Genomic DNA, 26,445 nt, shown 5'->3' on the forward strand with positions numbered 1-26,445 from the left:
TTTGGGAGCCAAGTGGAGTTAGGCATCCTAGACCCACTTGTGCCACTGACTTGCAGTGCTGTCTTCCTTTCTGTGCAGTCAAACAAGCACAACTGATCATACAAGGTAGGGAGAAGGGGATGGTCTCTGCTGACCTTGTTTCCAAGCAGCTACAGTTGGTGAGGAAAGGAACAGCATCTGTGGGAAAGGAAAGCGTTGAGTGTGTGTGGTGGTATTGGCATAGATGTCTCTGGAGATGGTATATCTTGTGGAAGAAGGCTAATGGTTAGAAATGCAACTGCCTGATGCCAGCAAAGACAAAACAAAGGACGGTATTTGTGGGGATGGCATGATCAGAGGGGATTCTTCACTTTTTTCTGGCATAAGAAGAGCTTGTGCATTCTTGTGTACTTGCTCTCCTACCTACACTATAAAGCAGCACTGCCTTTTGGGAAAAAACAGAATGGAAACTCTGAAGATGGATACAGTCCAAGAAGCAGCTGCTGTAGGAGGAAAAAAAAAATCTGGCATGTCCAGCCCAAGGCCACAAGATCAAAGAGGCCCTGACTTGATGCATGTGGGTATCATGGCTTGCTCAGTTGTAGTCAGGGCAAAAGTGATGTTGACCTGACTCTTCTGAGAGCCAAACTTGACCCAGCAGGCACAGAAGAGCTGCATCAAAGTGGCATGAAGCCATCTATTGCGTTACTCCTCTCGGCACTATCTAAACACACGCTTTTTATTGTGTTTTCACCAGAACTCCCACTACAGCTTAGAGTGAGGGCTGGCACAAGGGACTGCTTGATGATGATTAATGTAGGATCTTGGCACAGGCTCTTTTTCATCATCTGCTGCTCACCCCAGCCATAGCTGCTTCTTGCTGAGATCTATCCCCTGTCTTTTACCCACTGTGCTCCTTCTGTTCCCCTTCTCCAGAGAGCTCACCATGGTCAATGAGACCCAGCATACCTGCAGTGCCAGTTCCAGCTCTAAATCTGATGGTGGCAGCAGTAGTGGGAGCGAGAGCTCCAAGGACAGCTCACGTTGTTCCACCCCTGTCCTTGATGCTGACCGTCATGAGCGACTGCGGGAAAAGATGCGCCGACGGCAGGACTCTGGAGACAAGTGGTTCTCCTTGGAGTTCTTCCCTCCACGCACAGCCAATGCTGCTGTCAATCTCATCTCCAGGTGAGGGCTGCAGGGTGGGAGAGGGGAGAAATGAAGTGTCTTTGGTGGAGGGCTGGGAAATAGCTAATGAGGCAGGCTCTGCCCCATGCTCTGTCTCCCCTTCCAGGTGATGAAGCAGGTAATGGGGCTGTGCTTTCCTGCTGAGGAGGGTAATGGACACCAGGTAACTTGTCTTCCTTGGAGGCCCTGAAGAGTTAAGTGTCATGGTGGGGTTACATGGTGGGGCCAGTTTCCCCTCTCCCATGCTCTGTGAAGATGGAGCAACCCCACTGTTATGCTCTGAGGCTGAAGCAGAGTGCTGGGGGACAACAGAGCAGAAATCACCTATGAAAAGCAGAGAATACTAATTGATAGACAGTGTGCCCAAGTCTCTGGAACAAAGACTTCCACTTGTTTTCAGAATCATCCAGCCACTATGGTTTGTGCCTCTATCACTGAGGACTACAGTTTTAGCCTCTGAGATAGCTGTCCCAAGCTAAAGGTTATCCTGGCACCTAGCAGGGAGCCCCAGGAGCCACTGTGTACTCACCTGGAGGAGAAGAGGCAGTTTCATAACTTTTTGTAACTGCTGTATGCCAGTGCCAGGTTTACTTTAAACAGAAGGGCCTGTTCCAACCCAGAGCAGAAGAGAGATGAGTTAGGGGAGCCTTTGTTTCTTCTGTTAGGCAGCCTTGGGAACACAACAGAGATCTGGTCCACCTTTTCATATTTGTGGCCTCTACAGTTAAAGCTGTAACAGGGGGCTGCAGCATAGTCTCCCATCTCAAAAGGAATGGGACTTGCATTGCTGGCTATCGGAAGACATATCAGTGTAATTGAGCATGGTGGGAGGAAGTTTATTCTGCAGAGAACACTTAAGTTGCCTCTTCTTCAAAGAGATCGTGAGCTCTTCCTCACACAGCCTTAAAGGATGATTTTCCTTATTTACATCGGCCACTTGCTAAACTACAAGTTCAACAATTTTCTTGGTCTCTCCTGCTGCTGTCATCCAGGCGCTCTCTGCCTGTTGCTGGCATTCCAGCAGCAAGGTATCCCAGACACAGAGAGGGGAGTTGGTGACCTGGTAGGATAACACAGCTCTAAAATCCACAGGTTTGACCGCATGGGAGCAGGTGGTCCACTCTTCATTGATGTGACGTGGCACCCTGCAGGGGACCCAGGATCTGACAAGGAAACCTCTTCCATGATTATTGCCAACACAGCAGTCAACTACTGTGGCCTGGAGACCATCCTGCACATGACATGCTGCAATCAGACCAAGGATGACATCACAGGGCATCTGCAGAAGGCCAAGCGACTTGGATTGAAGAACATCATGGCACTGCGGGGAGGTGAGTCCTTTTGTCCTATGATGCATAGGGCTGAGGTTGTATTGCTGTTGCATTCAATTCCAGGGTAAAAATTGAGAAATGAGATTTAGAGGCTCCTCATGCTGCAGGAATCAAAAGTTGAGACTGCGTTTCACCTGATCCCTTTGTTAGCAGTCCTTCCAGCTCAAGGGTAGACAAAAGCAGTCCATGGGAAAAACTGCAAACTTGGAGGTTTCATCTTGTCTTCTTTTTGATAGCAGATGTTTTTACAGCACTAGCAGATCCGAGTCCAGCAAACAGTTGGAGAGCTGTGGATTTGTTCTCTTTTCAGATCCTGCTGGTGAGGAGTGGGAGGAAGAAGTACATGGCTTCAACTATGCTGTTGACCTGGTTAAGCACATTCGCAATGAATTTGATGATTATTTTGACATCTGTGTGGCAGGTAAACGTCTTTCATTGCAGAATGTGGGGTAGGGTCTGAGATGGGGAAATCAGCTCAGCAGTCCTCCTCTGGACATGGGCTGTATATGACAGCATAATCACATTGGCTACTTTCTAACTTCTAGTGTGTTATCCTGACCACCAGGGTTTGTTTGTTTGTTTTTTTATTACTATTTTTCAACCCCCAAAGGCTACCCCAAGGGTCATCCTGAAGCAGAGAGCTATGAGGCAGACTTGAGGCACCTGAAGGAGAAAGTCTTTGCTGGGGCAGACTTCATCATTACGCAGCTTTTCTTCCGGTCAGAAACCTTTCTCAAGTTCATGAAGGACTGTCAAGCCATTGGCATCACCTGCCCCATTATTCCTGGCATCTTCCCCATACAGGTGAAATCCAGTAATTCTGGTTTGGGGAGGGAATAAGGGTCCAGGATGTGTTTGTGGGTCAGGGCCTGAGATAGGTCTGTAAATATCCTCCACAAAATTTCTGGGAAGTGAGAGTGCTAAACATGTGATACATCTGTAGGTAGCTTGCCAAATTAACTTCTTAGGCTTGTAGTAATAAGCTTAAAAGGCTTTCTGTGCCCATATGGCAAAAAGGACAATGGCCTACCAATCCTAAGGTGTTAGTCATCACTGTCAGCATGCTGGGTTCAGGCAACAAGTAAAGAAATGGGAAGAAATCACCTAAAGTGACGTGACCAGGACTGTGTTACCATCCTAGAGATGGGGCTTAGGAGTAGAATCCAGGAGCCCAAATTCTAAATCTCCTGCCACAAAATTGAGATCAAGTACCTATGTTACTGGGATGTTGGAAAAATGAAAATCCCCTGCATCCTCATCCAGGGCTACCACTCCCTGCGCCAGCTGGTGAAGCTCTCCAAGTTGGAAGTGCCTCAAGAAATCAAAGATGTGATTGAACCCATCAAGGACAATGACGCAGCTATCCGGAACTATGGGGTGGAGCTGGCAGTGTCCATGTGCCGGGAGCTGTTGGATAGTGGAATGGTGCATGGGCTCCATTTTTACACCCTTAATCGGGAAGTGGCTACTACTGAAGTCCTTAAGCGCCTGGGCATATGGAAGGAGGATCCAAGGTGAGCAGAATACGCTGGCTTCTGTTAGTTCCTCTTTCACATCCGTCCATCCCATCTACTAAAGGTTCAAACAATGGAGGGGTTGGCACCTCTCCTCTGCTTTTTTTTTTTTTTCTTCTTTTTTTATTTTAGCACCTTTCTGCATGTAGAAGTTCACCCTTCTTGCAGGTCTCTGACAAAAGCTGGGAGGAACAGAAGGGACAGCTGAAGGAGAATTCATTTTAGTCAAGTGGCTTTAATGTAGCCTGTTCTGCAACTTTAAAAACCTACACTGCCACTGCCACTTGGAAGAAACATGGTTTTGGAGGTCTGTCACAACCCCTCTTAACAGGCTAGGTGCTATGTAAGCTCCTGCTGTGGATTTCTAGGGTTCTGTGCTGATAAAGGGAATGTGGACTTTTCTCTGAGTCCACAGGCTTCAGCATAGACAAGAGGAAGGAAAGGAAAATAGATAGCTGTTTTGTCTTGTTAAAAATAGCTTCACGCAGTCCTTTTCCCTTACCTCTATCCAATTTCAGGTGTCAGTCCTGTACTTACCTATTTAATAGACACCTACTGAGCATCCTTTGAGGGAACTGAGTGGGAAAAGATTTTCCACAAAGGAAGAAGAGTTTTCTGTCCTACTTCATGACAAATAGAAGTCTTCTCAGCCCCTGTTACTTGCTCTTCCCAGAGGCAAAGTTCTCCAGGGGAAGGTCTTCCAGCCTCTAGTGGAAAGTCAGCAGAGGAACTGTGTTAATGTCTGCTCCTCCTATGCAGGCGGCCTCTGCCCTGGGCAGTCAGCGCTCACCCCAAGAGAAGAGTTGAAGATGTTCGGCCAATCTTCTGGGCCTCCAGGCCAAAGAGTTACATCTATCGAACCCAAGAATGGGACGATTTCCCCAATGGCCGATGGTAAGCTGTCAGCCTGCAATGGCACTGAGGTAGAGGTGTGGTATGAAAACCTGCTCCAGTTAGTCTCTGTCATTAGTGGGTGTCCTGGGCATGCTTTGGGCTTGACAAAACAGGTGGCTTCTTAAAGTGGTCCCCAGTTGCTTGGATTTGAATGAGATGAGGAGAATGACATTAAGATGTTGAGGCTTTTGGTCTTTTAGGTGGATTTCATTATATACTTCTCTTCCTGGGTGGCTGTCTCTGTGCATCACCAAATCAGCTCATCTTCCTCAGCAGTCTGTTAATCCTGTGCCTGCTGCCCTTACAGGGGTAACTCCTCCTCTCCAGCCTTTGGGGAACTGAAGGACTATTACCTCTTCTACCTGAAGAGCAAGTCTCCCCGGGAAGAGCTCCTGAAGATGTGGGGAGAAGAACTGACTGGTGAGGAAAGTGTCTTTGAGGTGTTCACATGTTACATCACCGGAGAACCCAACAAGAATGGGCACAAGGTGAGTGATGGCCTAGGAAGGGATGGTCAGTGTGGCACAGACAGTAGTGCATATTTCCTGGGACCACAATGTTCTTCTAAACAAGAACTGGCACTTCCCTATCCAAAAGGACTTGCTGAGATAGTGGGTGAAGGGAATCCAACAGAGTTAGGGCTCAACATAAAAGGAAAGCTGCTACAGTATGACAGGACCAGTAGCAATAGACTTCAGCAGTCGTTCTTGGAGTTGAGAATATCCTGTCCCTTGAACCAAACCTGGGAATTCCGTCCTGGAGCAGGTGTGTTTGAGACCATTAGGGCACATCTCTGAGATCCTTCACCATCCAGATGGTAATGAAAGGGTTGTTACATCTGTTGTGAACCATTTTCTCCTCATGGTAGGTTACGTGTATGCCTTGGAATGACGATCCTCTTGCTACTGAAACCAACCTTCTGAAGGAGCAGCTGGAGAAGGTTAACAGACGAGGAATCCTGACCATCAACTCCCAGCCAAATATCAATGGCAAACCATCCACAGACCCCATTGTAGGCTGGGGGCCCAGTGGGGGTTATGTCTTCCAAAAGGTACTGTGCAACTCTGGACTAAGCAGTAAAGAGTTATGACCCACTTTGGTCTCTGTTAGGTAGGGAGGTCCTAGGCTTTCACCCAGATAATCCTTCTGCCTGCTCATTATCTTAATGCCTTCTTGCTGAGATAAGTCAAAGCTCCTTTGGTGTCTTAAGAGACGGACTATGTCATCTCTATGGCTTACTTCATTGCTGTTTTCCCCCACCTCAAAACATCTATTGAACATCTATCGAGTTTCTTGTTTTTACTCTCAGCAAGCAATTGTTAGTAACTTCTTCCTAAAGCAGGGCTATGAAGTTTTAGATAGAAACACATGCCTGCCTACTGCATCTGATCCCATTCAGTGATGCAGGAAATGCCCATTTTTTTTTCATAAAATGGGAATCAATGAGGTAGTATCTCTACCACCCAGCTTCTAATGGTAATAACTGGGCATTTAAAAGTTCCCCTATTGGTCCTTCTCTAAGGCAGAGTCCTCCACCAGTTGCCCCCATGCCACAGCACTATTGCTGTGCTGTTCAGACAGCTGCCGGGTTCCTTCTCTGGCCTGCAAGCAGTCTTATCTCCCATGCCTGCCTCCTACTGTCAAGCATTTCCACACCCTAGAGCCTTGCCACTAATGGCTGTGATAGGAATCTCCCATCAAGGTAAATGCCAAGCAAGTGGCTCATACTAGGAAACAAAGCATCCTTGTTCAAAAGGGATCCAAACCGCTAAAGCCACGAGACCAGCAGATGGCAAATGCAGTTATGTTTTCAATGGAAAAAATTCCCCCGAGGTGAGGGGAAATCCATCATCTCACACAATAGCCAGGAAATGGGGGGAGGGGAAGCAGTTGTTGGGAGCAGCCAAGCACAGAGCAGCAGTAGATGGAGCAAGTACAGAGTTAGGTTGTATAAGCACACAGGGAGAATTGTGAACAAAAGATGAGGACAGGGAATGGTAAGGTGCTTGGGATAGCCCATCTGAGACCCCTGACCTCTGCTCCTTCCAGACTGGGTTGCCTTGGCAGGACACCACCGTTCATAGGGTAGAACAGAGGGTGAGCACTCTGCTCTGACACAGAGTGCTTCCCAGGCACAGCAGTTGTGGCTATGCTGTGTGGAGCTTATTCCAGCCTGTCTGTGTACACGGATGCAAAACAGGAAGGTTGTAGCTTTCCTGAGCTGGCTGCTCCTGGGCTGTTACCTCTGCTCTCCCCAATTACTTTTTTTCCCTAGCTCTCATGCTAATTTGCTCTGCCCTTTGATCAAGCCTCCTCTATAGTACATGTTTCCAGGAATACACATACAAGTCTTAAGCTGCCTGGTTTCCAAGCAGCACAGACTGTAAAGCTGTTCTCTTCATTGCCTGTATGTGTCCCAGCCCTGCCACGAGTAAAGGCTCTTACTCTCTTTCCCCTTCTCCACCCCTGCAGGCATACCTAGAGTTCTTCACCTCCAGTGAGATTGTCACAGCACTGCTCAAAGTGCTGAAGAAGTATGAGTTGCGAGTGAACTACCACATCGTCAATGTCAAGGTAGGCTGTTGTTTACAGGATGCTCTCCTTTCACCACCTTGAGAGACAGACAAATATTCAGGTATCACTATGAACAAAGTGGGACAAAGTGGGGCTGATGAAGAGAAGGGAAAGTGGAACAAGTCAGTTGTGATGTGCAGCTGCTGTCTGACCTCTTAACAAGGAGAGGGTAAATGCAGTTGTTCCAACTCACTCAATCCTTCCTCCAGCAGTTGCTCCATCAAGGTTTTCCTTCCTTTGGCAGGGCCAGAATATCACCAATGCTCCAGATCTGCAACCCAATGCGGTCACCTGGGGCATCTTCCCAGCCAGAGAGATCATCCAGCCCACTGTAGTGGATCCTGTAAGCTTCCTGTCCTGGAAGGTGAGTCCTCCCTCCTGCTGGATACATTGCTGTGATGACCTGTAAGTTCAGAGTGTCAGGTTTGTTTTTAGTCTCTGACACTTTTTGCAATTGAATACTGTTGTGGTATTAGCTTGCAGAGGTCCAGATATTGCTGCTCCTGCTCCCTAAGTGTAAGGAAAACTTTGGTCCAGCAATAGCTCTTCACAGACACCAAGTACCCAGTAACTGGAGGCTTGGGAGCTACCACTGTCCCTGTACTGGCCCCTAGAGCTCTGGGCAGTAGGTCTCCCTCCCCTCTTACACGCACAGGGGCAGTATTGAGCCATTTTACTGCAAACGTGCCTCCTTTCAGCTCTGAACACTTGTGTTCAGAGCACTTCCCACTGATTGGAAAGCACGAGGCTCCTTGCTCAGCTCTTGCAATTTTTACTGAGAGAAAACTATCCCCAGGCTGGCCAGGCATGTGGCTGGTTGTCCTAAATAAGGTAATATGAAAATGCAGATCGGTAACACGTGCCAACCACTGCCAACACTTTCTTTTCCATGACAGGATGAGGCCTTTGCACTGTGGATTGAGCAATGGGCCAAGCTCTATGAAGAGGAGTCACCCTCTCGCATGATCATCCAGTACATCCATGACAACTACTACTTGGTCAACCTGGTGGACAATGACTTCCCACTTGAAAACTGCCTCTGGCAGGTTGTGGATGATACTTTTGAGCTATTGAACTCCGCAACTCAGCAGTGAAAATTCCTCTTTTAAACTCTTACTACTTCTTTCCGTCCACTGACTGCCAAGAGAGAAAAAGCAGCTCCTGTGCTGATGGTGGACCACACACTCCTACACCCAGCGACCAGGCTAGTTCTCTGATCTACTCACACTACATGCTTTTCTGTCCCCAACAGAAAGGCTCCCTGACCCTTTCTTGCTGAACAATAGCCAGAACTACCTGAACCTCAGCTCTGCAGGATGAAGAGGTGCTAATCATGGCTATGTTGATTACAGTAACAGGAGAACTCTTGTGCATTAATGTGATAAAACTCAGTGGGATTCTGATAACTTTCTTATGCCAGAAATGCCACCTTGGGGGCAGAAACACTCCTGTCAGCAGTGCCTACGCAAGGACGCTATTTCAGCAGTTACCAACCCTGAAGGTGCTTTTACATTGCACTCGTAAGATGTATTTCTTCATAACTGATCATATCAGGCTCTTTTGCACTCAGTCCAGAAGGTTCAAGTTTTCTCCCTAACTTTTCTCCTTTTATTATATTTCCTTTCTTTCTTTTTAGTAAGAATCACGCTATTTCTTAGATTGTAAGAGAGAGTTGTTTTTGCAACAGAGAAAAGCTGTTTTCCATCAGAGATGACTGTGGCAAGGAAATGACTAGACAAAGGCCGCAGCAAAGGCTTGTATAACAGCAGCTCTTATCACACAGACAAAGGATAATCATACTGGATTAGTGGTAAGATGAACAGTCAAACATTTAACTAAGGCTGATAAGGTTGAGCAACTTTACCAAAAAAGGAAAGAAATAAACAAGTCGAGTAAGTCCTCTGGGTAGAGCATGAGTAGAAGTAAACATAGGCAGGACATCCGGTGCTTCGGATAGGCTGTGAACCCAGGAGTACCTAACCCATGGGGAAACAGGGGAGGGAAATTTGGTCGGTATAGGGAAATAAAAAGGTGTGCTTCATGAGCCAAAGTGGTGCCTACTTGCTGGGTCACCCACTCTTGCAAGAACATAAATAAAAGTGTGCTTCATAGAGGACTCTGCGCCTATTTCATTTGGACTGAAACCCATTTTTCACAAGATGAAGTACAATAAAATAGTACGAGACATTTGTATAAGTCACACTATTGTAGGTAGCAAAGACTCATGTTGGCAAACTAATCAGTCTGGCATATGAAGTTTTAAGAAAACAAATTGTTTATGGTGCAGTTCTGCCTTCACTTGCAAAACACATCCTAAGTAAATTATGGACAAAGTTCCATAGTAGAGTAAAGAAAGCTTAAATCCTACAATTTACCAAGAGCAACCAGCTATAACCTTTGGCTTGGTTCTGCAAGGTCACAGGAGTTGGGGTGGTCCTTTTTCCAGAGCCTGTAAGGAAAGATAGCCTATCTTTCCTGATTTAATGACTCTTAATAGCCTTAGGCTCAACAGCATTGAAATAAGGGGTTGGGGGAGCTACACCGGCTGCTTTGTGTATTTAGCAATCCTGCAAAGCTACCACAGGCTAGGAAAACAAGACCTTGGGGCAGTTCCCAGTGGGATTTTGAGATCCCTGCCATGCTGTGAGCATCTCTTTCAAACAAGCAAGGAAGAAAAGCCTTTTCCAGATTCTTCAGACCCTCTCATTACAGCTGTCTGAGACGGGACTCATATATCCAGGGTAATTACAGGGCATCAATCACAGAAGCAAGTAATGCGAAGGTTGGGGGTCAGACACGCCTGTCTTGCCTCAGCAAAGCTTTTGGTGCTCAGCTGTTCCCAGCAGGTTTCTTCATCCCTAGCCCATTCAGCACAGAAAGGAACCAGCAGGAAGCAGTCAAGAGGTTGGCCACCCACTGAAACGCTTAATGAAGAGCTGATGGACCTAGACAGGGGGAGGAGGTGGGAGCCATGTGGGAATCCCCCCCAGGGGAAGAGCCAAATCTAAAAATAAAGACCTGTGTTCACACCTACCAAGGACAGTCCAGACATTGGAATCAACAGGATTCGTTCACAGACAGACTCCTGCTCATCTCTTTAAGACCGATGTATTTGCTTAGTCCCCTGCATGACACTAAACTCCTGTCCAGGAAAAAACAGAGTAAAGGGAGAGCCCGTAAGGTGGGGGTTTTTTTGACCTTTAATCAGAACTCCAGCAAAATCAGGGTCCAGAGGACAAGGGAATGCAACCTCACAACAAAAGGGAGTAAGTTCTCAATTTGTGCCTCTAGGGAGGTAGGATATCAGTCCTTTAAAGAGGACCTTTCAGTAGGTACCATCTCTTCCTGGTTGTCCCTTGGCTATCATACTTCTGGCCTGCAGCACTGCTTTTATCACGTGAGCAGAGCATTCGCTTTCTTGATTGCGCAGGACCAGCTCTTTGTTGTGACAGCCAGCTGTATCCTCCACGTGTCCTGAAATGAGCAGCAGCTGCAGGCAGGCCCCCACCATTCACCAGCGTCCTTTGTCTTTGAGCTGGAATGCTGTTAGCTGGCGCCACCTTCCAAAGGCCTTAAATAGTAAAGTGGACAAATCAAATACTCAGGTTACCCTTGAGGGGTTGCAGCCACCTCACAGTACCCCTAAACAAAGCTTTTCCTCTAGCAATGGCTATGCCAGCTGCCTCACAATTCACTCAGAGCCCTTCCCTGTCTCCCCTATGTTCCTGTAGCCAGCAAGTGAAGCTCAGAGTACAAATCAAAGTGAGAAAAGGAAGACCAGTGCCCCCTCTGCCCTCTAATTTCAGTACTTGCCCTCATCTCATTAAAGGAGGACCTAATTCTGCATGGATCTTTGGGAGGCAGGCAGAGGAGCGAACTGGCTATTTAAGCTCTAAGCTTTTGCGTGCTCACTCAAATTTATAACAATTTGCTTGCCCCTGGGTGCAAGTCAGCACAGTCCTCCTGCACCAATGTGGAGCCTGTTTCTTCCCTGAGTGGGCTCTTGAGAGGCAGAGGATTAGTGGATTAACATCTCTGATAACAGTGGGGCAGGGGGCACACGTCAGGGAAATTGACTGCTGACACAAAGCTTTGAAAAACACCCAAAGATGAACCCCTATAAAGCTGGAAGCTATTTCCCTTTGTTATGGGTAAGTCCCATGCCTTGATGCATTCAATTTCTCCCTAAGCAAGTGCTTTGTGCAGGGAGAGAGATACAGGAAACACCAGTTGTCTCTTTGGGGTGCTTTTTGGTCCACTAAGGGCCACAGAATTAAAGCAGTCGTAAATGCTTACCTGAGAGAGGAGGCTCCTGGCTTCCTCCTCCAAAAAATTCTGCACCACACAGTTTTGCAAATGTCGTCGTCTCCACACCCTCCAGGCCTTTTCTATCAGCCGCTGCTGGTCCTGCCAGGGAAAGAGGCAGTGCACACATTAGTGGGGCTCTGGCAGGCAAATAACTTCACTTCCCTCTAGTCCCACCTTGCTTCCAGTTGCTTTCCCAGGTCTCTCTTGAATGACTTTGCTTTGGTAATGAACAAAGCTGACTACTAACAAACCTCTTGCTGAACTAGTCTCCTGCAAATATTGTGGCTAATTCAGTCACAGTACCCTGGAAAAAGGACAGTGCCCCGTCCCTGCTCTGGCACAGCTCCTCAGTGACTATGGATGTGCTTGTTATACATGCGTCATCTTATCCCATGGGCAGGTCAGAGCACATCTCGCACAGCTAATGCCCAGGAAGCCAGACAGAACGTGAGTCTGTTCCATAGATGGTTGGGGCTTGAGCAGAAAGGGAGGCCAAATGACAGCCCTTGGTAGGCTGTGGATACCAGAGGGATGTGTGGGGAACACAGATGAGGACACAGATTGTAATACTTGCTTTGAACTTTTTGCACAGGCTACAGGCAATCTGTACAAATCATCCTCAGCTTCCCATGTGTAAGATGGGGCAAAGCACAACTAAATATGTGGATGTGCCAGTCTGCCATGCTGGCATTTCAACTAGAAAGATAGAAGAAGTAGCTACAGTATTATATAGCAAACCAGTATTTCTGGTGCACATTGGTACTCGTTAAATCCCCAGGTCTCATCTCCCAGGATGGATGTGAGGCTGCAAGCAGAGCAGGCTTACCCAGTAACAGCCATCACGTTGGCAGTACCACTCACCAACACCTGAGCCAGTATCACCACCCTGCTGGCTTCTTTCCACCGATGCCATCCGCTTGCCATACAGCGCCGTCTCCTGTCATGCTGGCACTGACAAAGTATCACCATGTGATGCCACCTCCTCAGATACTTCCTCCTATACACAAGAGGGGAAAACAAGCTTTATCAGCCCAAAGACCTAGAAGACAGTCCTTCCCTGATGGCAGCAATAAGATGAAACCCAGAGCCCTCCACTCTACTTACCCAAGCCACTTCTCATCCCTCTCCTCCAAGTCCACCTCTGCTTTGTTCTCCTGGATCATTGCATGTGCAGGAGAGGGTCCTACAACACCAGGTCTCTCTACCAGGTGAGGGTGCAGCAGCCTTTCAGCCCTGTTTTGGTTTCTGTAGATCACCAGCCAGTGGTGAATGGCACTGGGAAAAAGCCCAAGAGGGGCAGCTGGTGCCAAACCCTTTTCTCTGCCTCTTCTGCTTTCTAAGAAAGAAAGGAGGAATCACACAGGAACTCACCTTGGAGCTAGAGAGGGAGAGATCAGAGCTGCCATGAGCCCTTAGTCCTTTCGCTCCTGAACATCAAAGCAACCCACAGTCAGAGTCCGACTGCCACAAGCACCTACTCCATAGAGGAATTCCAGTCATCCAGCTGGCAAACACTACTCCCCGTCCCTCTTCACTCACACTCCCCATATGGCTTGCCCCATGAAAGGAAGAGAGGAGGAGGCATCTTCTTACTCATGGACCAAGAAAGAGACATCTTCCTGCTCTTCCTAGCACCTATCGGGGTACTGCACTGCCGTGAGCACTGGGAAAAGGCAGCTGCTTTTGTCCAGTAGTTGCAGGCCTGCAAAAAGAAATAACACAGCTACAGCCAAGATTAAACACAACGTGTGCACACACAAACTAGCCTTAGAGATACATTTATGCTCATATCCCTGCAGGTAGTTTAATGTGTTAGACCCCAGGCTGGAAACTGCACAGATGAGATCCCAGCAGGACTGACTCAGCCCTTCCAAATCAATCGACCTCTTTGTGGTTTACTTGCTGTGAGTCTTTTGAAAAAAGCTGCAACTCTGACAGCTCGCTCTGCTCTGCAGGGACAGTGATTATCCCATCTCATCTTTGAGCAGAGAGGAAGGAGTGCTCTTGTGTCTCTGGTCAAAATGACCCCATTCCTTATTGCTGTGCTCCAGATGGTAGCTGCAATCAGTGTCAGATTATGGTGATGAAGTTGCGTGCACAGTCTGTAAAGAATTTCAAGGCAGGGACTAAGGAGTCAGCAGAAGTCAAACCAGGTTTTTACACAAGTCTTGTCACTGTGTCTCAGTGCCTAGAGACTCACTGAGGTCTTCACAAGAGTACAGGCAATTAAGAATAACCGTTTCATAGGGACCTTCATCTTTTCTTACCTGTTTTACAGTAGCCACAGATCCTAGGCGCAGGGCTTGCTGTCCTCTTGAGGCCAATCGCCAGCGGTGATAGGCTTTACCCTGTGAGGATTCCTGCCACTTGCAGTTTCTCTCTCCCATCATCTGCTGTTCAGCTCTCAAGAATTTCACTCTCCATTCAGTAAAGCTCACAACTAGGAGACGGTGCTCTCTGAGCCTTTTAAAACTAGAGAGGGCTTCACACTGCCTGAGTCTACAAGCAGTGACCTGGGCCCAGGTGACTAGGCACCTGAAAAGCAATACAAGCACCAAAAAGCAGCAGATGTCTGAAGTCACATTTCCATGCTATCACCAAACAGTCTATAGACCAAATTCCACCTTCTCACCCCACCCCGCAGTGTCACACTTAAGTGATCAAAGCAAGCGAAAGAGCATTCAACAAGAAAAAAAAACTGCTCCTATTATTCCTTCTGCAATCAACATTTATATATCTTTCTCCGTGTTACTTATTTTTTTCCAGTGCCCTGTCCAGGGGAGGTATAACTTTAGACTCTTCACTACAGTTTCATTCTGCTAAAAACTTGCCCTCATTTTACTTCAGATTCCCAGCACTGTTACTTCTCAAATCCTCAAAGCCCAGGAGTGCGTCTGCTTCTTTCTGGCCATTTTAGCATCTCCTCCTCTTCAAAGGCCTCTGCAAACTGAATGCAATATTATACTATGTTTTTCCTTTGCCTACAATACACACACTTTTCCTAGGCTGCCCTGCCACTACACATAGTGGATCCCTCAAAAAAAGAAAGGAATTAAATTAGTCACTCTTCAGTCTTTCTCTGTGCCAGCAGCTGACCTTTAGGATGATGCTCGAGGAAGGCCTTTTCCTTATGGGATGAGAATAAAACTGCTAAAATCTCTTTCAGCACAGAATCCAGCAGACTCCTTAGGTCTGCTTGCTGCAGAACCAGGCTGCATTTAAGACAGCAGCTTGTTGTCAAGATTCAGATTATTTTTTTTCTTGGCTGTCACAAACTAAGCGCCTGAGCACATGGGATGTACAACTAGAATCCTTATGGAGACAATTTTATTCCCCAAAAAATCAATGTCTACAGGAGTCACTATTAACAGCACTGTAAATCTGCACTCAGAATAATCTCTCTATATCTTGCAGGCTGATGCACAGGAGGCCAGTCTTTCTCTGCAACCCCAGAAGCCAATCTGCTTTTAACTCCTGGTTTATCCTTTTGGTTCCTTGTTCCACTTGGACTTTCATTATGCAAATCACCCCACTGCACCATAGGGCAGAGGTGTAAATATCCTCTCCTTGGCAGGCTTCTCTGAAGATCAAGAGAATCTATTGCAGGTTATCTTAGCATGAAAAATGCCCCCCTCAGAAGAGACAGGGTTCAGCCTGTACCATATCCAGGTGAGAAATTAGAAGCACTCTCTCATCAAAGGAGAACTCAGAAGGAAGATTAATGGTGGAGACACACTGTACAGCAAGGAGCAACATCAAGGACTTCTCTCAAACACACTTCCACTAGGGTGCCACCGCTCAGATTGATTTGCGGAAGAAAATGCAATTGGGTGGGGCGAGTGCAGAGCCTAAGCATTACAACCACTAAGGTTTTACAGGGTTTTTAGTTGCTCTTTCCTCTGCAGATCTTTGTTTCCAGTCAGCCGGAACATGCAATCCAAAAGGAAATCTGCTAGGGCCAAACCTGCATTAAATGAATCCTCGGAGTAAATAATCTTAATCATTCTTATCCTCCTGAATTATCTCAGAGAACCACGTGAACAATTCCTGATTCATCGTAGCTGGATACTTAGCTGTGTTTGAGGCAGACAGTACCCTCACACAACATAACCCACAAACAAACCGGATTTCAATAAGAAAGCTACTGAACAACAGCTAAGAGAGAAAAGAAGCTGTTAATGATTGGCAGCAGACACCTGGCTCTTCAGATAAGATTCTTGTGCTTTCAAGATCTGCACATAAGACTCCAAAACATACTGCAGCTTCGCCTATATTGTAACTAACACGGAGATGAATTGAATATCATGGTTCTCCTTCACAGACTTTACTGAATATTGCTTTTCTGCAGGAATATATTGAACTCAATTTTTCACATTAGTTTAATTTAAAAATCAACACACTGTGTCCAGAATCTGAAAAATTCATTTTTTTTTTTAAACATAGATCTCTCCAAGACTTATGCCTAGTATTCGTTTTGGCAAAAACCGAGTAACCCCAGTGAAAACAAGGCTTTCACTTTTTTTAAACTACACAAATGTGTTTGCATCTCCCTTGCTTAGTTTACAAATACCAGACTGCGTAACTAAGACTGAACAGAAGTTCTGGAAAGAAAAGAAGTTTTGAGTGAGAAGGAGGAGATGGGGAGTTTGAGGCTATGGGTAACAGACCCCTTAATGCAGGAGCACCCCCAGGGAAGCACTCCTACAGAAGCTCCATTTACACATAAATTAGCTGCACTTTCAAACCCAAGCTCTGGTCTGAATACACTGGATTCTCTGCTACATAAATTGCTCTTTGCTCAAAGCTTCCCTCAGAAATGTTTTGAAGGCAGGAAACAAACCTGTGCAGGAGAAGACGTTCCCAGAATAAAGCAGCATATTTCTGCTTCCTTGTTTGGCAATACCATGTCTGCAGGACCAACCTCTTCTTCTCCTGGCAGCTGTGCTGAGCCCATTGCTGCTGCAGCTCTCTCACAGCACACTTCCCTGGGAGAGAACACAAGGGCTTGCTGAGCTGAGCCAAACGATTTTTTTTCCATCACAGAGTTCAGACAAGAGCAAAGAATACATCTGCTGCACATACCAAATGGGACCAGACTTTCTAATATTTCCTGCCCTCTCTTTAGCAGCTGAAGAGACATCTCAATTCACCTTGTAGTTTTTTGTCTGCAAGGCAGTCAGACTTTTTTTTTCCCCCTGCCCTTCACCAAGCAAGGGATCACAGCACAGCACACTTCCACTCTCATCTGCAAGGCAGTTTTCCACCAAAAATAGGGAGTGATCCTTCCCTGGCGCAGTGCAAGTACTTAGCGCTTAAAGCACATGGAAACCCTTGAGGGGCAGGATCAGCACTGTTAAGCAGCCCCAAAGATACACCTTTTTCCCACTGAAGCAAAGCCTGACTGTTGGGTCGGAGAAGATATGTTCAAGCTTGGAATGCTGCATCTGAACTCCATTTAACTCCCCAGCTGCTAAAATGCACTGCTTGAACACTCCCTTTGATAGTGTTCAAAGCGAGATCCACCCCTTTTCCAATCAGCTACCAAAGGAGCATCTCCCCTAGCATAAAGCACTACAAAACAGCAGGGCATGTGTCTTGCTTGTAACCACAAGGCAGTGACACAGTCACTTACTGAGCCCTGGACTAGTATGTGCCATTCCAGAGGAGTGCATAGAGTTACAACAAGAAGTGGGACTTTTTCCATCCCAACCGTTCCCACAACATCCCTCTCCTACAGACACAAGTGCTGCTGTAAGATGGGGTAACTCACTTTGCCAGCAGGAATGCCAATGCCATAGAGCATCAGCAGTCATCTGTTGAATGTGACACCTGAATCTCTGGTCAGCTTCCACTTTCTGGGCCAGTCTTTTCTTCCACAGGCTGAAAGCCATCTGGCAGCAATGAACTTGATGTTTTAGGGCTGCTGCTGCTTTTCGGTTCCGATTTTCCATGACCCAGTGGTGCCAACTGTGAAAGGCTCTGAGAAAGACAAAGGTCATTGCACCAACCGTAGGAACAACTCACACAGATTCATACTCTTGTAACTGAAACTTTAACAATAAACATACACATGAGGGAGTTTAGGAAATATCTGATCTGTTAACAACCTTTCCCCATTAAATGTCAGGTAAAATGACAGACAAGGCAAGTTATTGGGAGTAAGGCGTTCTGTCCTGGCTGTGCCAAGCCTGTTGTGTTCTTCAACTTCCAAACGAGCAGAGAGCAAGGCCAGTTCAGTGGACAGGAAGTTACCAGGGCTTGTTATCAGCAGCGCTGGGCTTGCTCTAATTTGTGAGGCACCCCATCAAACCAGAAATGATTGTCTTCAGATATATGATTTTGAAGCAGGAAAAAAACCAAAATAATGGCCTGCAAAGCTCCCACTGAAGACAGAAAAAGATAACTACAGGAAGAATTTTTTTTTTTAAAAAAAAGGAAGTACAGAGCTCTCAAACAGCTTTAGGAAATCTCTGGAAAGCACAATACCTACCGAGAGAGTTGAATGAGCCTGCAGTACTGCTGGGCCTTTACAAATTGCTGAGTGCGAGCTGACCAGACAGTGAAGTACCTCTGCAGGCAGCATTTTTCTGCTGGGTGCCAGCAACTCTTCACCTCCTTGTCAGAACCGCAGTCCTGTAATCCAGAAAAGCAAAAAAGGGCCTTGAACTGCTGCTGTAACACAGTCACTCCATGCAGCTCAGCCCTTTCTCATTGCTGCTGTGACTTCTATGATTGCCTAACTCCCTGTTGCTAACCCACAACACACCACATGAACACCCAGACATGATCGTCTAACATCCCTTTTAAATCCTTGACACATGGCCAATTTCCAACTCAGCTGGCAAATGATGGGGAAGAGTTACCCTGTGAAATGCCTCAATCTTCCAAACCTTCTGTCTGAGAGAGAAGAAAGAATAACAAAGAGAGAACAGCAGTCAGACCTTCCACATGCTGGTATTGAAACCCAAAGGCTCTTCGCTACACTGAGCTATGCAGAAAACAGTTGTACATTTACATGCATCACACCACTTTCCAGCCTTACCTCTTCCCACGTAGAGTAACTGGTGAGAGACTGGACAGTATTGTCTGGACTCTGCAGTGCCAAAGACTGGAACTGACCTCCCACAAACCAATTTCTTCTGCAAGACAAAAGTGTCAGGGGAAAAGGGAAAGAAAGAAGAGGATAAAGTATCTGGAAGGATACTGTGAGATGACACGGGGGACTAGCCAGAAGGAAGGAATTCAGCCAGACCAAACAAGGGGCAACTGCTACCAGCATCCCAAGGAAGCAATCTCCAACTCACCCAGATCCAGTACTCCATGGAGGAAAGGAGGCCTGCAAGTACAGCTCCCCACCCAGCTCAGCTGGCAGCTCTGTGCATTGGTGTAGTTGCAGGAAAGAACTGTAATACGGCATGTGTGTGACGTCCTCAGCAGTCAGAACAGAGGAGAAGCTCTGCTGGCTGCTGTCACTAAAACTGTATTCCTGCAGGTATGGAGGGAAGAACACACTGTAAGGTAAGTGTCCTCGCAATGGAATTGCTTAGCTAACAGTTCTGACCATGCCATTTACTCCTCTTTTTGGCAAGGATTCAGGGAAATCCATTATACATTCAAAGGAACTGCAGGCTAGCAAGGACAGCTCTGGAGTGCAAACGTGTAAGTGATGGGAAAGTTGTTTCTATACTAGTTATTTCTATGCTGAATAGTTATACAGTTATTTCTATAGTGAGAAAAGGGGAAATGGGCATATGGACTTTCTCAGGGATGAGGCTCTTTGTACCTCATCCCTTCCACCTTGCAGCCACAAACATGCAAGAGCACAACAGAACCTCAATAGCTCAGCACCTCCTCATATCACTAAATGACGAATCAGGAAGGGCACAGAGAGAAGCAACTTTTCAATTTCTGATTACATTTAAACACCAGGACCCTACAGTGTCAGTGCTCTTCAGACCTAAATACTAAGCACAGTTTGCTGACAACAGTATCATGTTGAAGCAGAAATTTTCCCTCGAAAAATCCCAGCAATTTAATACTTCAGAGCAGTCTGGATGTGTCAAGACCTCCTCACCTTTTCCAATGAGCTTCGAGAGGCCAGAGTAGCTGGAGCACTGCTGTCAAAGCCAGAAGATGTTGAGAGGTCCTCAGAAAACAGCATGGCAAGAGGTTCTTCACAGACAGTGTTGTGCAAGCGCTTAGGACTTTGTTCAATTGTCTTCAGCATGAGACACTTTTGGTGCCATAATTTCAGAGCTTTTCTGAGTCTACATTGCTCCAAAGTCTGAGAGAAAGAACTGAGACAGAAGATATTGAGACAGCAGATATTGAGACAGCAAAGTGACTGAAAAGGGATACCAGAGGGGGATACTAGTACAGACATGATAGATGTTAAAAGGTGTTCTTCTAGAAGGACCAGAAAGTCAAGTGGACACTACTAATGAGGGAAGGGCTCCAAGAATTGGCTCTTCTTCACTCACTCAGCTCTGTGATGCTCGCACAGCCTTGCTTTCCACAGCAGATACACTCTTTGGAGCTTCACCTTTTGGCAGAAGTCATCAAGAGAGCAGTCTGTTTTCTCTGGAAACCATCTCTCTACAGTCCACAATGGCTGATCTTCATGCCTCTTTGTCGCAGTCTTGTCAGCTACCGAGCTTACAACTGGTCCTTAACCAGTTACAGAGTGACAAGAGACAACATTTGTCAGAAGGCATTCCTAAGAAACTCAGCCCAGCCCTCAAAATGCTTCTTTTCAGCAAGGTTTAAGACTTTCTGCTAGGTTTATGAAGCAGAGCAACGAATCTCCCTGTCAGCTTCACTGACACACCTAGAACTACTAGTCCTCTGACCACTCTGGTTTGTTAATATCATGTATCATTTCAGCCTCTCTGTTACCGGACTGTTTTCAGCTGTTGTTCACCATACAAGAAGAGGAGGAAGGAGCCTAAGCACCTCCAAATCTCAGATTCTGCAGAGACCCCAAGCTGCTCACCACAATGCTGCCTCCATTGTAGGAGGAAGAAGTTCACCATTGCCTGCTTATCGCCTTCTCTGTCCTGCAGCATCTGAACCCATTGCTGGAAGTACTTCCTCAGCGATACTGCTCTGAGACGTGCCAGGTTGCACGTGTAAAGAGCCTTCTGCTCAACAGTCTCCTTCCATGCACTGAAGCACCTGAGAATATCAAAGGAAAATAAAACCACATGGAAAAAACACATGAAGAGTGTACAAACTTCTGTCTCCTCCCGAGACTGGATTTAGTTCATGAAAGACAGATAGAAGTTGTCTTCTGAGCTTCTATTTGTTTTTTTTTCATTGAAAAGCCACTATCATGCTTAGAGCACAGCAGCACTGAGGGTGCTCTCAGGTTTGGTCTTTCAGGACATGAAAGGTCAGGACCAAAAAGCTTTGGCAGTACACAGGAGGCAAGTCATAACATCTCTGGCTGCACTAGTTCCTTTTCATGTTTCTATCCCTATTTTGATCTTTATTAACTCCTATTTTGATCTTTATTAACTCCTAAAACAAAACAATAGATGGCTTTAAGATGGAACAACACATCACTGTCTGGGTTAGCTCTGACATTCCTTGGACTTCCACAGTGAACAGACCTTTCACATGAAAAATAGACTTCAACTTACTGGGAGACCAAGTTTCTTTGGATCCGAGTTGTCAGTGCCAAAATCTGTTTCATTTCCAAGTATCGGGAACGCCACACACAGAAAATGTTTTGTAGCTGCTTCTTTTCCAGCAGAGCCCGGGCTTCCAAAAGCCTTGCTTCCTCTTTGCTCAGCAGCTCCTTCTGCAGGCGCCACAGTCTGAAAGCTGCTGTGTTGCAGGGCAGGAAGAGATTGACAGGAAGGAAAGTGACTTAGAAGAATATCAAACAACTTAGTGTCACACACCAAACATCCCCTGGCTGAACTCCAGCTGTCTGAGAAAGGGCACTTAAGTGAGACAGTTCACATGGCTGGAGCAACAGCATCTGCTGCCACTGAATTAATACAAAGAACAAGGTAAAAGGGGTATGACACAGTGAGTGGGCCACCATCACAGATACTGGCTCAGCTATTTGCAGGAACAGGTTCTGGAAGAGTCAGGTCAAGGCAACAACTAAACACAAGCATGGTGAAACGGTGATTAACTCCAAGCTGTTCCAAGGCTATGGAATGTGTGCTTACCAGCTAGCCGTCTCATATCTCTGATTGCTTGAGCTCTCCAGCGGAACTCATCTCCTCTCTGCTTACGATGAAGTTGCATCCACATTCCTCCCTCCACCCTGAAAGAGTCACAAGCATGCTTTAACATCCATCTGTCCAAAGAGGCACTCACAGAACAGGATCCAGAGCCTTCCTTTTCCCTAGATACCTCTCTCTTTTTGCCTGGACTTGTTCCTCTGCCTTCATAATCAGAAGGCACAACAAAAGGTATATCTTTTGACACCTCTTCTGTCCTGCTACAGACTAGTATTGCCTCACTCCAATCTCATTTATGCCCATATCACATATGCAGGTGACAGCTGAACTCAAGAAATAGTATAGGAGTATTTCTGTCAGACACCCAAATCAGACGGAAATCACAGAAGCTCTGGAATAGGATTGTTTAGTTCTTAAAACTAAGTTACTAATTCTTGCAGCGCTTATCTGAGGCAGATACATCCAAGGACCTGGAAACAAGTTTCCCACCGTTTGGGAAAAATTTCTCCCTGGGTTTGTCAACCTCCACTTGTCCAAGGTAACAGAAAGAGAATGCTCTCAGCTTACCTACAAGCCAGCTCAGCTTCCTTTGAGTATCCTACTGTAAGCTGGTGCTGAGCTGAGGTTGTCATAGTTGCTAATCTTCCTACTTCAAAAAATCCCACTGATGAACTTTGGGTATAAGAATATGGCTCAGGCGGCGGAGCTTCCTTCTTGCTCCGTTTTGCCACAGCTTCCTTCCACTGAAGGAGAAACCACATGATTAGAACAAACTGCAGGCAGAGTATCAGTATCAGGGTCCATATCACTGAATTTCACGCAGGGTACCCCTTCCTCCTCCCTATCCAAATAGGACTTCTGCCTTTTCTGACTGCACAACAGAAAACTCATGGCACCACTTCTACTATCCCTAGCCCGTCCTCACCCTGTGGAAGGTGACAGCTAACAGAGCCGAGGCGTGTCTCTGCTGGGCTACCGCCAGCTGCATCCTCCTCTGGTGCACAGCCCACTGCAAAGCACCAATGCCCTTCCGAAGCAGTTGCTGTCTGTAAAGCTGCCTGGCTGCAGCCCTTTTCCAGAGGATGTGTCCCCTCCATGCTTGGAAACACCTAGTTAGCATTTGTCTGTCACACAAGTGCTGGAAACTTAAAGAGAAAAAACAAAAGTGAGCTCCAGTTAACAGAAAGGAAAGTTAAACACAGCCAGGAGGTGGCAATCAGAGTTCAGTCATCAAGCTGAAAAGAGGTATTTCAAATCATTCTAAAGAGTGAAAAACCAGCAGTCTCACACCAAGTTAAGGTATCACTGTTACTAACTTGGTAGCAATCTCACACACATCTTATCTACAGGTCACAAATTTGAATCCCATCTCATGGGTAAACCCAGTTCTTGATCTTCACTAACTATGTGGCAAGCATGCTGGAATTTGCTGCACTGAAAAGTAGCATATATGGTACCAATGCTTTTTCATTGCTAGCAACAATCAAGGTTCAATTTAGAAGCTAGAATTTATAAGATACAGAAATTACTTTTTAGAGCATGTTCCATTCTAGATGGCAACCCTTTGAAAAGAAATGGACGCAGCCTCTGAGCCAACCATGGCAGAAAAATGTAGATTAAGTCCTAAAACAAATGTTCCCAGGAATGTGGCTCCTTAGCCACTTTCCAGCAGTTTTCCTCCCCTGCTAACTACCAGCACACTCACACATAAAAACAGAGTCTTTTTACCTTTGCTCATTCACCTTCAATGACCAGAAGCTGTTCTCCAAGACCTATAAACAGACAAAAGACAGCAACTCACATGATTATTCACACTACTCTGTTGAAGGATTTGTCTGTGTGCAGCACAGCAACTCATTTTGGATAGATACTGGAACAGTGCTGCCTTGGGGTAGTGTATTATCTCAGATGCCTTTGACACTGCCCCATCATTGCTCTGTGAATACTCTTACATACTTCAGACATGGAAAAGCACAACAAAACTGAAAACTCAGGGCCCTGCAAATATGCACAGAGTAAAAACCAATTTAATGCCTTCCCTCTGCATGTAAATCCAGAGAACATAAATGTGTTTACATTCCCAAGAACAACCAAGTTAACAAGATTGTCTTTAAGAAGCAGCACGTAGACAGAAAGATGCTTATGTTGGGATGGAGCAGGACCGTAAGAGAAGCAATCTGGCCATTCAGTGCCAGAAAAAAAACCTATAGCACAAGCATCCCCATCATCACTGTACCTCAACTCTGCACCTCTAGCAAGAAGTGGAAACAAGCACAAGTAGTATCTGTGAACAGGGATGCTACACAGTGAGCACACCCTCACCTCTCTGGACACAGTTTCCTGTGTCTGGCTTCCTTCTTCACAGCACTGTGGTTCTTTGGCACTCCTCTCCCCAGAAGGTTCTTCAGACTGGTCGAGATTGGCATCAGCTTCCCAATTCCTCCAGCTGCTTTGGTGGGAGTGTTTGTTTTGCCTTACTTCTCTGCTCACATTCATACAATCTATGTCAGAATATTCACCAAAGCCTTCTTCAACCTGAATACCAGAAGGGCTGGACTGGCTGCTGCCCACCACAGCCACTCTTCTGGCTGCTTGCAATCTAGAGTCACATATCTCTTCTGACTCTTTCCTGGACTTAACACGAGGTTCCGAGTTGTTGACTTCCACAGATTTAATCCTAACCTGCTGGACTGGTCTGAACTCTTTCTCTCCAGGAGGAGAAGCGACACTCACACACACTTCCCTTGGAGTCCCATACATGGCTACACCAACATTCATCTGAGCCCTTCCCAAATCTGTTTCTAGTGACACCTGGAAACCCTCTGGATACAGACTGGCTGGAAGATCTTTCTTCCAAGATACAGCACATGAGGATGCCAAATCAGATGTCTCTTCTCCTTTAAGAACCTTTTCAGGGGAATGACTTTTTGTGTGAACATAAAGGCTATCAGTTTCCAGAGTTGGCTTTGCCTGGGACTGCCATCTGAAGTAAGGGGAGCGATTGTAGGAAGAATCTGCTTCTGTATCCACTAGCCTGCCAGAGCCCACTCCAGAAGAGAGGGGTTTTGGCTGGATGTCACCTGAAATTTTTGTTCTCCATGTGTTCGAGTCAATGTATCTGTATCTGTGAGAGCCAGAGAGAGGTTCTGCACAACTGAAGTCCCTTGCCACCACACCAAGGCTCCAGTCTTTAGCAAATGGGACACCCCATTTCAATCTTGCCTGAGCAGCACTGGTCCTTAATCTAGCTAGCTGTTCCCCTGTGTTTAGGATACTAGGAGCTGAATCATCAGGAGCAAAGCACAAACTGCCACTGACCGGAGAAGACTTGGACTCCAGAGGGAGGGACCCCCATATCCCCATCAAAGCAGTTTCTTGCTTAAGCCTCTGGATTGAACAGTACAAGCTAGCAGAAATCTGTGAGGACCGCAAAAGAGACTGAAGGGACTCCAAACTAGACGGATCAAGATCCCCCAAAGTCAGGGCTGAACTACAACAAGCGTTCACACTTTCACTTGAGCTCCTTGAAGAAGGACACACTATTAATTCGTGCCTAAGAGAGGAGTCTACAGTACGAGATAACAAACGTGCATTGACCAGTGAAGGGTTCACAGGATCCATACAAGAAGCAGCAGGACACTGATGCTGTTGTTTTTCAACTGGATAGTCACTATTCTTGTTCCTATTTTCTAAACAGCAATGGCGAGCAGTGTGTATGGAGCAGCTACCAGCTGCCTTTGCTTTCTGATGGTGGTGTTGATCTAAGTCAATATTCTTACTCCTTCTCCCTTCTAAACTATAAGACTCAAGGCGTGAGTGTCTCTGAGGGAGATTCACAGCAGGAAGCACTGACAAAGCAAGATGGGGAATCCTATGAGCCACACACTTAGAGCTGTGCTGCTGCTGCAGCCAAAAGCTGAGATTATTCTGCTGCAGGAAGCAGGAACTGGAGAACTGACTGGCGGTGTCCTGGAATAGCTGAGAAGGGCAGGAGAGATTAGTCTTTCTCAGACTGGGATCTCTCTTCCCAGCTGACAGAGGTGCGGTACACAGCCGGCCTCGTTCTGCTGTCTGGCTGGGAGTTACACTGAATGCTGCAGCCTCAAGCCAGTGATGAGAAAAGTCTACTCGACTTCTAGTGCCCAAATACAGACCAACATTCACGTTCTTCTGAATGATTCTTTGCTCTGAAGAAAAATAAGAAGAAATATAAACAAAGGAGCATGCATATTTCTCATCACATCTTGCCTAGTTTGCCAAAGACTTTGGGTACTTTCCTTATGAATTTCTTGTCTCCAATCCACCAGCCTCAGTCCTGAAAGCATTACGGACACTACTCTCTTCCTGTTTCTCAGCAGACAATCATGTCTGGCAGAGCAGGAATGATTGAAGGGGACTGAGTCAGTTCTCAACAGAAAACCTGGAAAACAAAGACTTCCAGCATTATGCATGCACCTGCAG

At 46.4% G+C, this 26,445-nt stretch overlaps 3 protein-coding genes across 5 annotated transcripts; 1 reads left to right on the top strand and 2 right to left on the bottom strand.

Moving 5' to 3' along the window:
- Window positions 1–808: 808 nt before the first annotated feature.
- MTHFR (methylenetetrahydrofolate reductase) lies at window positions 809–9,596 on the top strand. The gene is made up of 11 exons (XM_082493390.1): window positions 809–1,167; window positions 2,260–2,498; window positions 2,809–2,919; window positions 3,109–3,302; window positions 3,762–4,012; window positions 4,772–4,906; window positions 5,214–5,394; window positions 5,775–5,957; window positions 7,379–7,480; window positions 7,725–7,844; window positions 8,377–9,596. Exons 1-11 carry the CDS (start codon window positions 926–928, stop codon window positions 8,572–8,574), a joined length of 1,956 nt encoding a protein of 651 aa, XP_082349516.1. The 5' UTR covers window positions 809–925; the 3' UTR covers window positions 8,575–9,596.
- Window positions 9,597–10,652: 1,056 nt separating this feature from the next.
- Window positions 10,653–20,516, bottom strand: LOC309679927 (uncharacterized protein C1orf167 homolog). Of its 3 annotated transcripts, none has more exons than XM_082493388.1 (13): window positions 20,269–20,516; window positions 19,863–20,085; window positions 19,093–19,274; window positions 18,831–18,927; window positions 18,279–18,421; window positions 17,559–17,767; window positions 16,629–16,773; window positions 14,056–14,323; window positions 13,382–13,490; window positions 12,893–13,124; window positions 12,650–12,785; window positions 11,777–11,887; window positions 10,653–11,051 (listed from the first exon to the last, which is right to left on the bottom strand). In XM_082493388.1, exons 2-13 carry the CDS (start codon window positions 20,013–20,015, stop codon window positions 10,992–10,994), a joined length of 1,845 nt encoding a protein of 614 aa, XP_082349514.1. In that variant the 5' UTR covers window positions 20,016–20,085; window positions 20,269–20,516; the 3' UTR covers window positions 10,653–10,991. The 3 variants fall into 3 exon arrangements, with proteins under 3 accessions (XP_082349514.1, XP_082349512.1, XP_082349513.1); XM_082493387.1 differs by lacking the exon at window positions 20,269–20,516 and having other exon boundaries at window positions 10,863–10,878; window positions 10,961–11,051; window positions 19,863–20,231; XM_082493386.1 differs by lacking the exon at window positions 20,269–20,516 and having other exon boundaries at window positions 19,863–20,231.
- LOC309680018 (uncharacterized protein) lies at window positions 20,265–26,116 on the bottom strand (the record flags this gene model as incomplete). The annotated part of the gene is made up of 8 exons (XM_082493503.1): window positions 24,307–26,116; window positions 23,713–23,756; window positions 22,910–23,129; window positions 22,552–22,727; window positions 21,970–22,067; window positions 21,430–21,616; window positions 20,781–20,962; window positions 20,265–20,455 (listed from the first exon to the last, which is right to left on the bottom strand). The coding sequence occupies exons 1-8, from the start codon at window positions 25,603–25,605 to the stop codon at window positions 20,265–20,267; spliced, it is 2,397 nt and encodes a 798-aa protein (XP_082349629.1). The 5' UTR covers window positions 25,606–26,116.
- Between the last annotated feature and the right edge of the window lie 329 nt (window positions 26,117–26,445).

The sequence above is a fragment of the Vanellus vanellus genome, assembly GCF_965231255.1.
Source record: "Vanellus vanellus genome assembly, chromosome: 20".
NCBI lineage: Eukaryota > Metazoa > Chordata > Aves > Charadriiformes > Charadriidae > Vanellus > Vanellus vanellus.

Excerpts from the sequence above, each read along its gene's own strand:
- MTHFR (XM_082493390.1), top strand. The coding sequence starts at position 926 with ATGGTCAATGAGACCCAGCATACCTGCAGTGCCAGTTCCAGCTCTAAA. Across the intron at positions 2,499-2,808 it reads CATCATGGCACTGCGGGGAG|ATCCTGCTGGTGAGGAGTGG; the intron begins GTGAGTCCTTTT and ends TTCTCTTTTCAG. Across the intron at positions 5,395-5,774 it reads CCAACAAGAATGGGCACAAG|GTTACGTGTATGCCTTGGAA; the intron begins GTGAGTGATGGC and ends TCCTCATGGTAG.
- LOC309679927 (XM_082493386.1), bottom strand. The coding sequence starts at position 20,171 with ATGTCTGTACTAGTATCCCCCTCTGGTATCCCTTTTCAGTCACTTTGC. Across the intron at positions 18,422-18,830 it reads GTTACTCTACGTGGGAAGAG|GACTGCGGTTCTGACAAGGA; the intron begins GTAAGGCTGGAA and ends TCTGGATTACAG. Across the intron at positions 12,786-12,892 it reads AGGGATGAGAAGTGGCTTGG|GAGGAAGTATCTGAGGAGGT; the intron begins GTAAGTAGAGTG and ends TCTTGTGTATAG.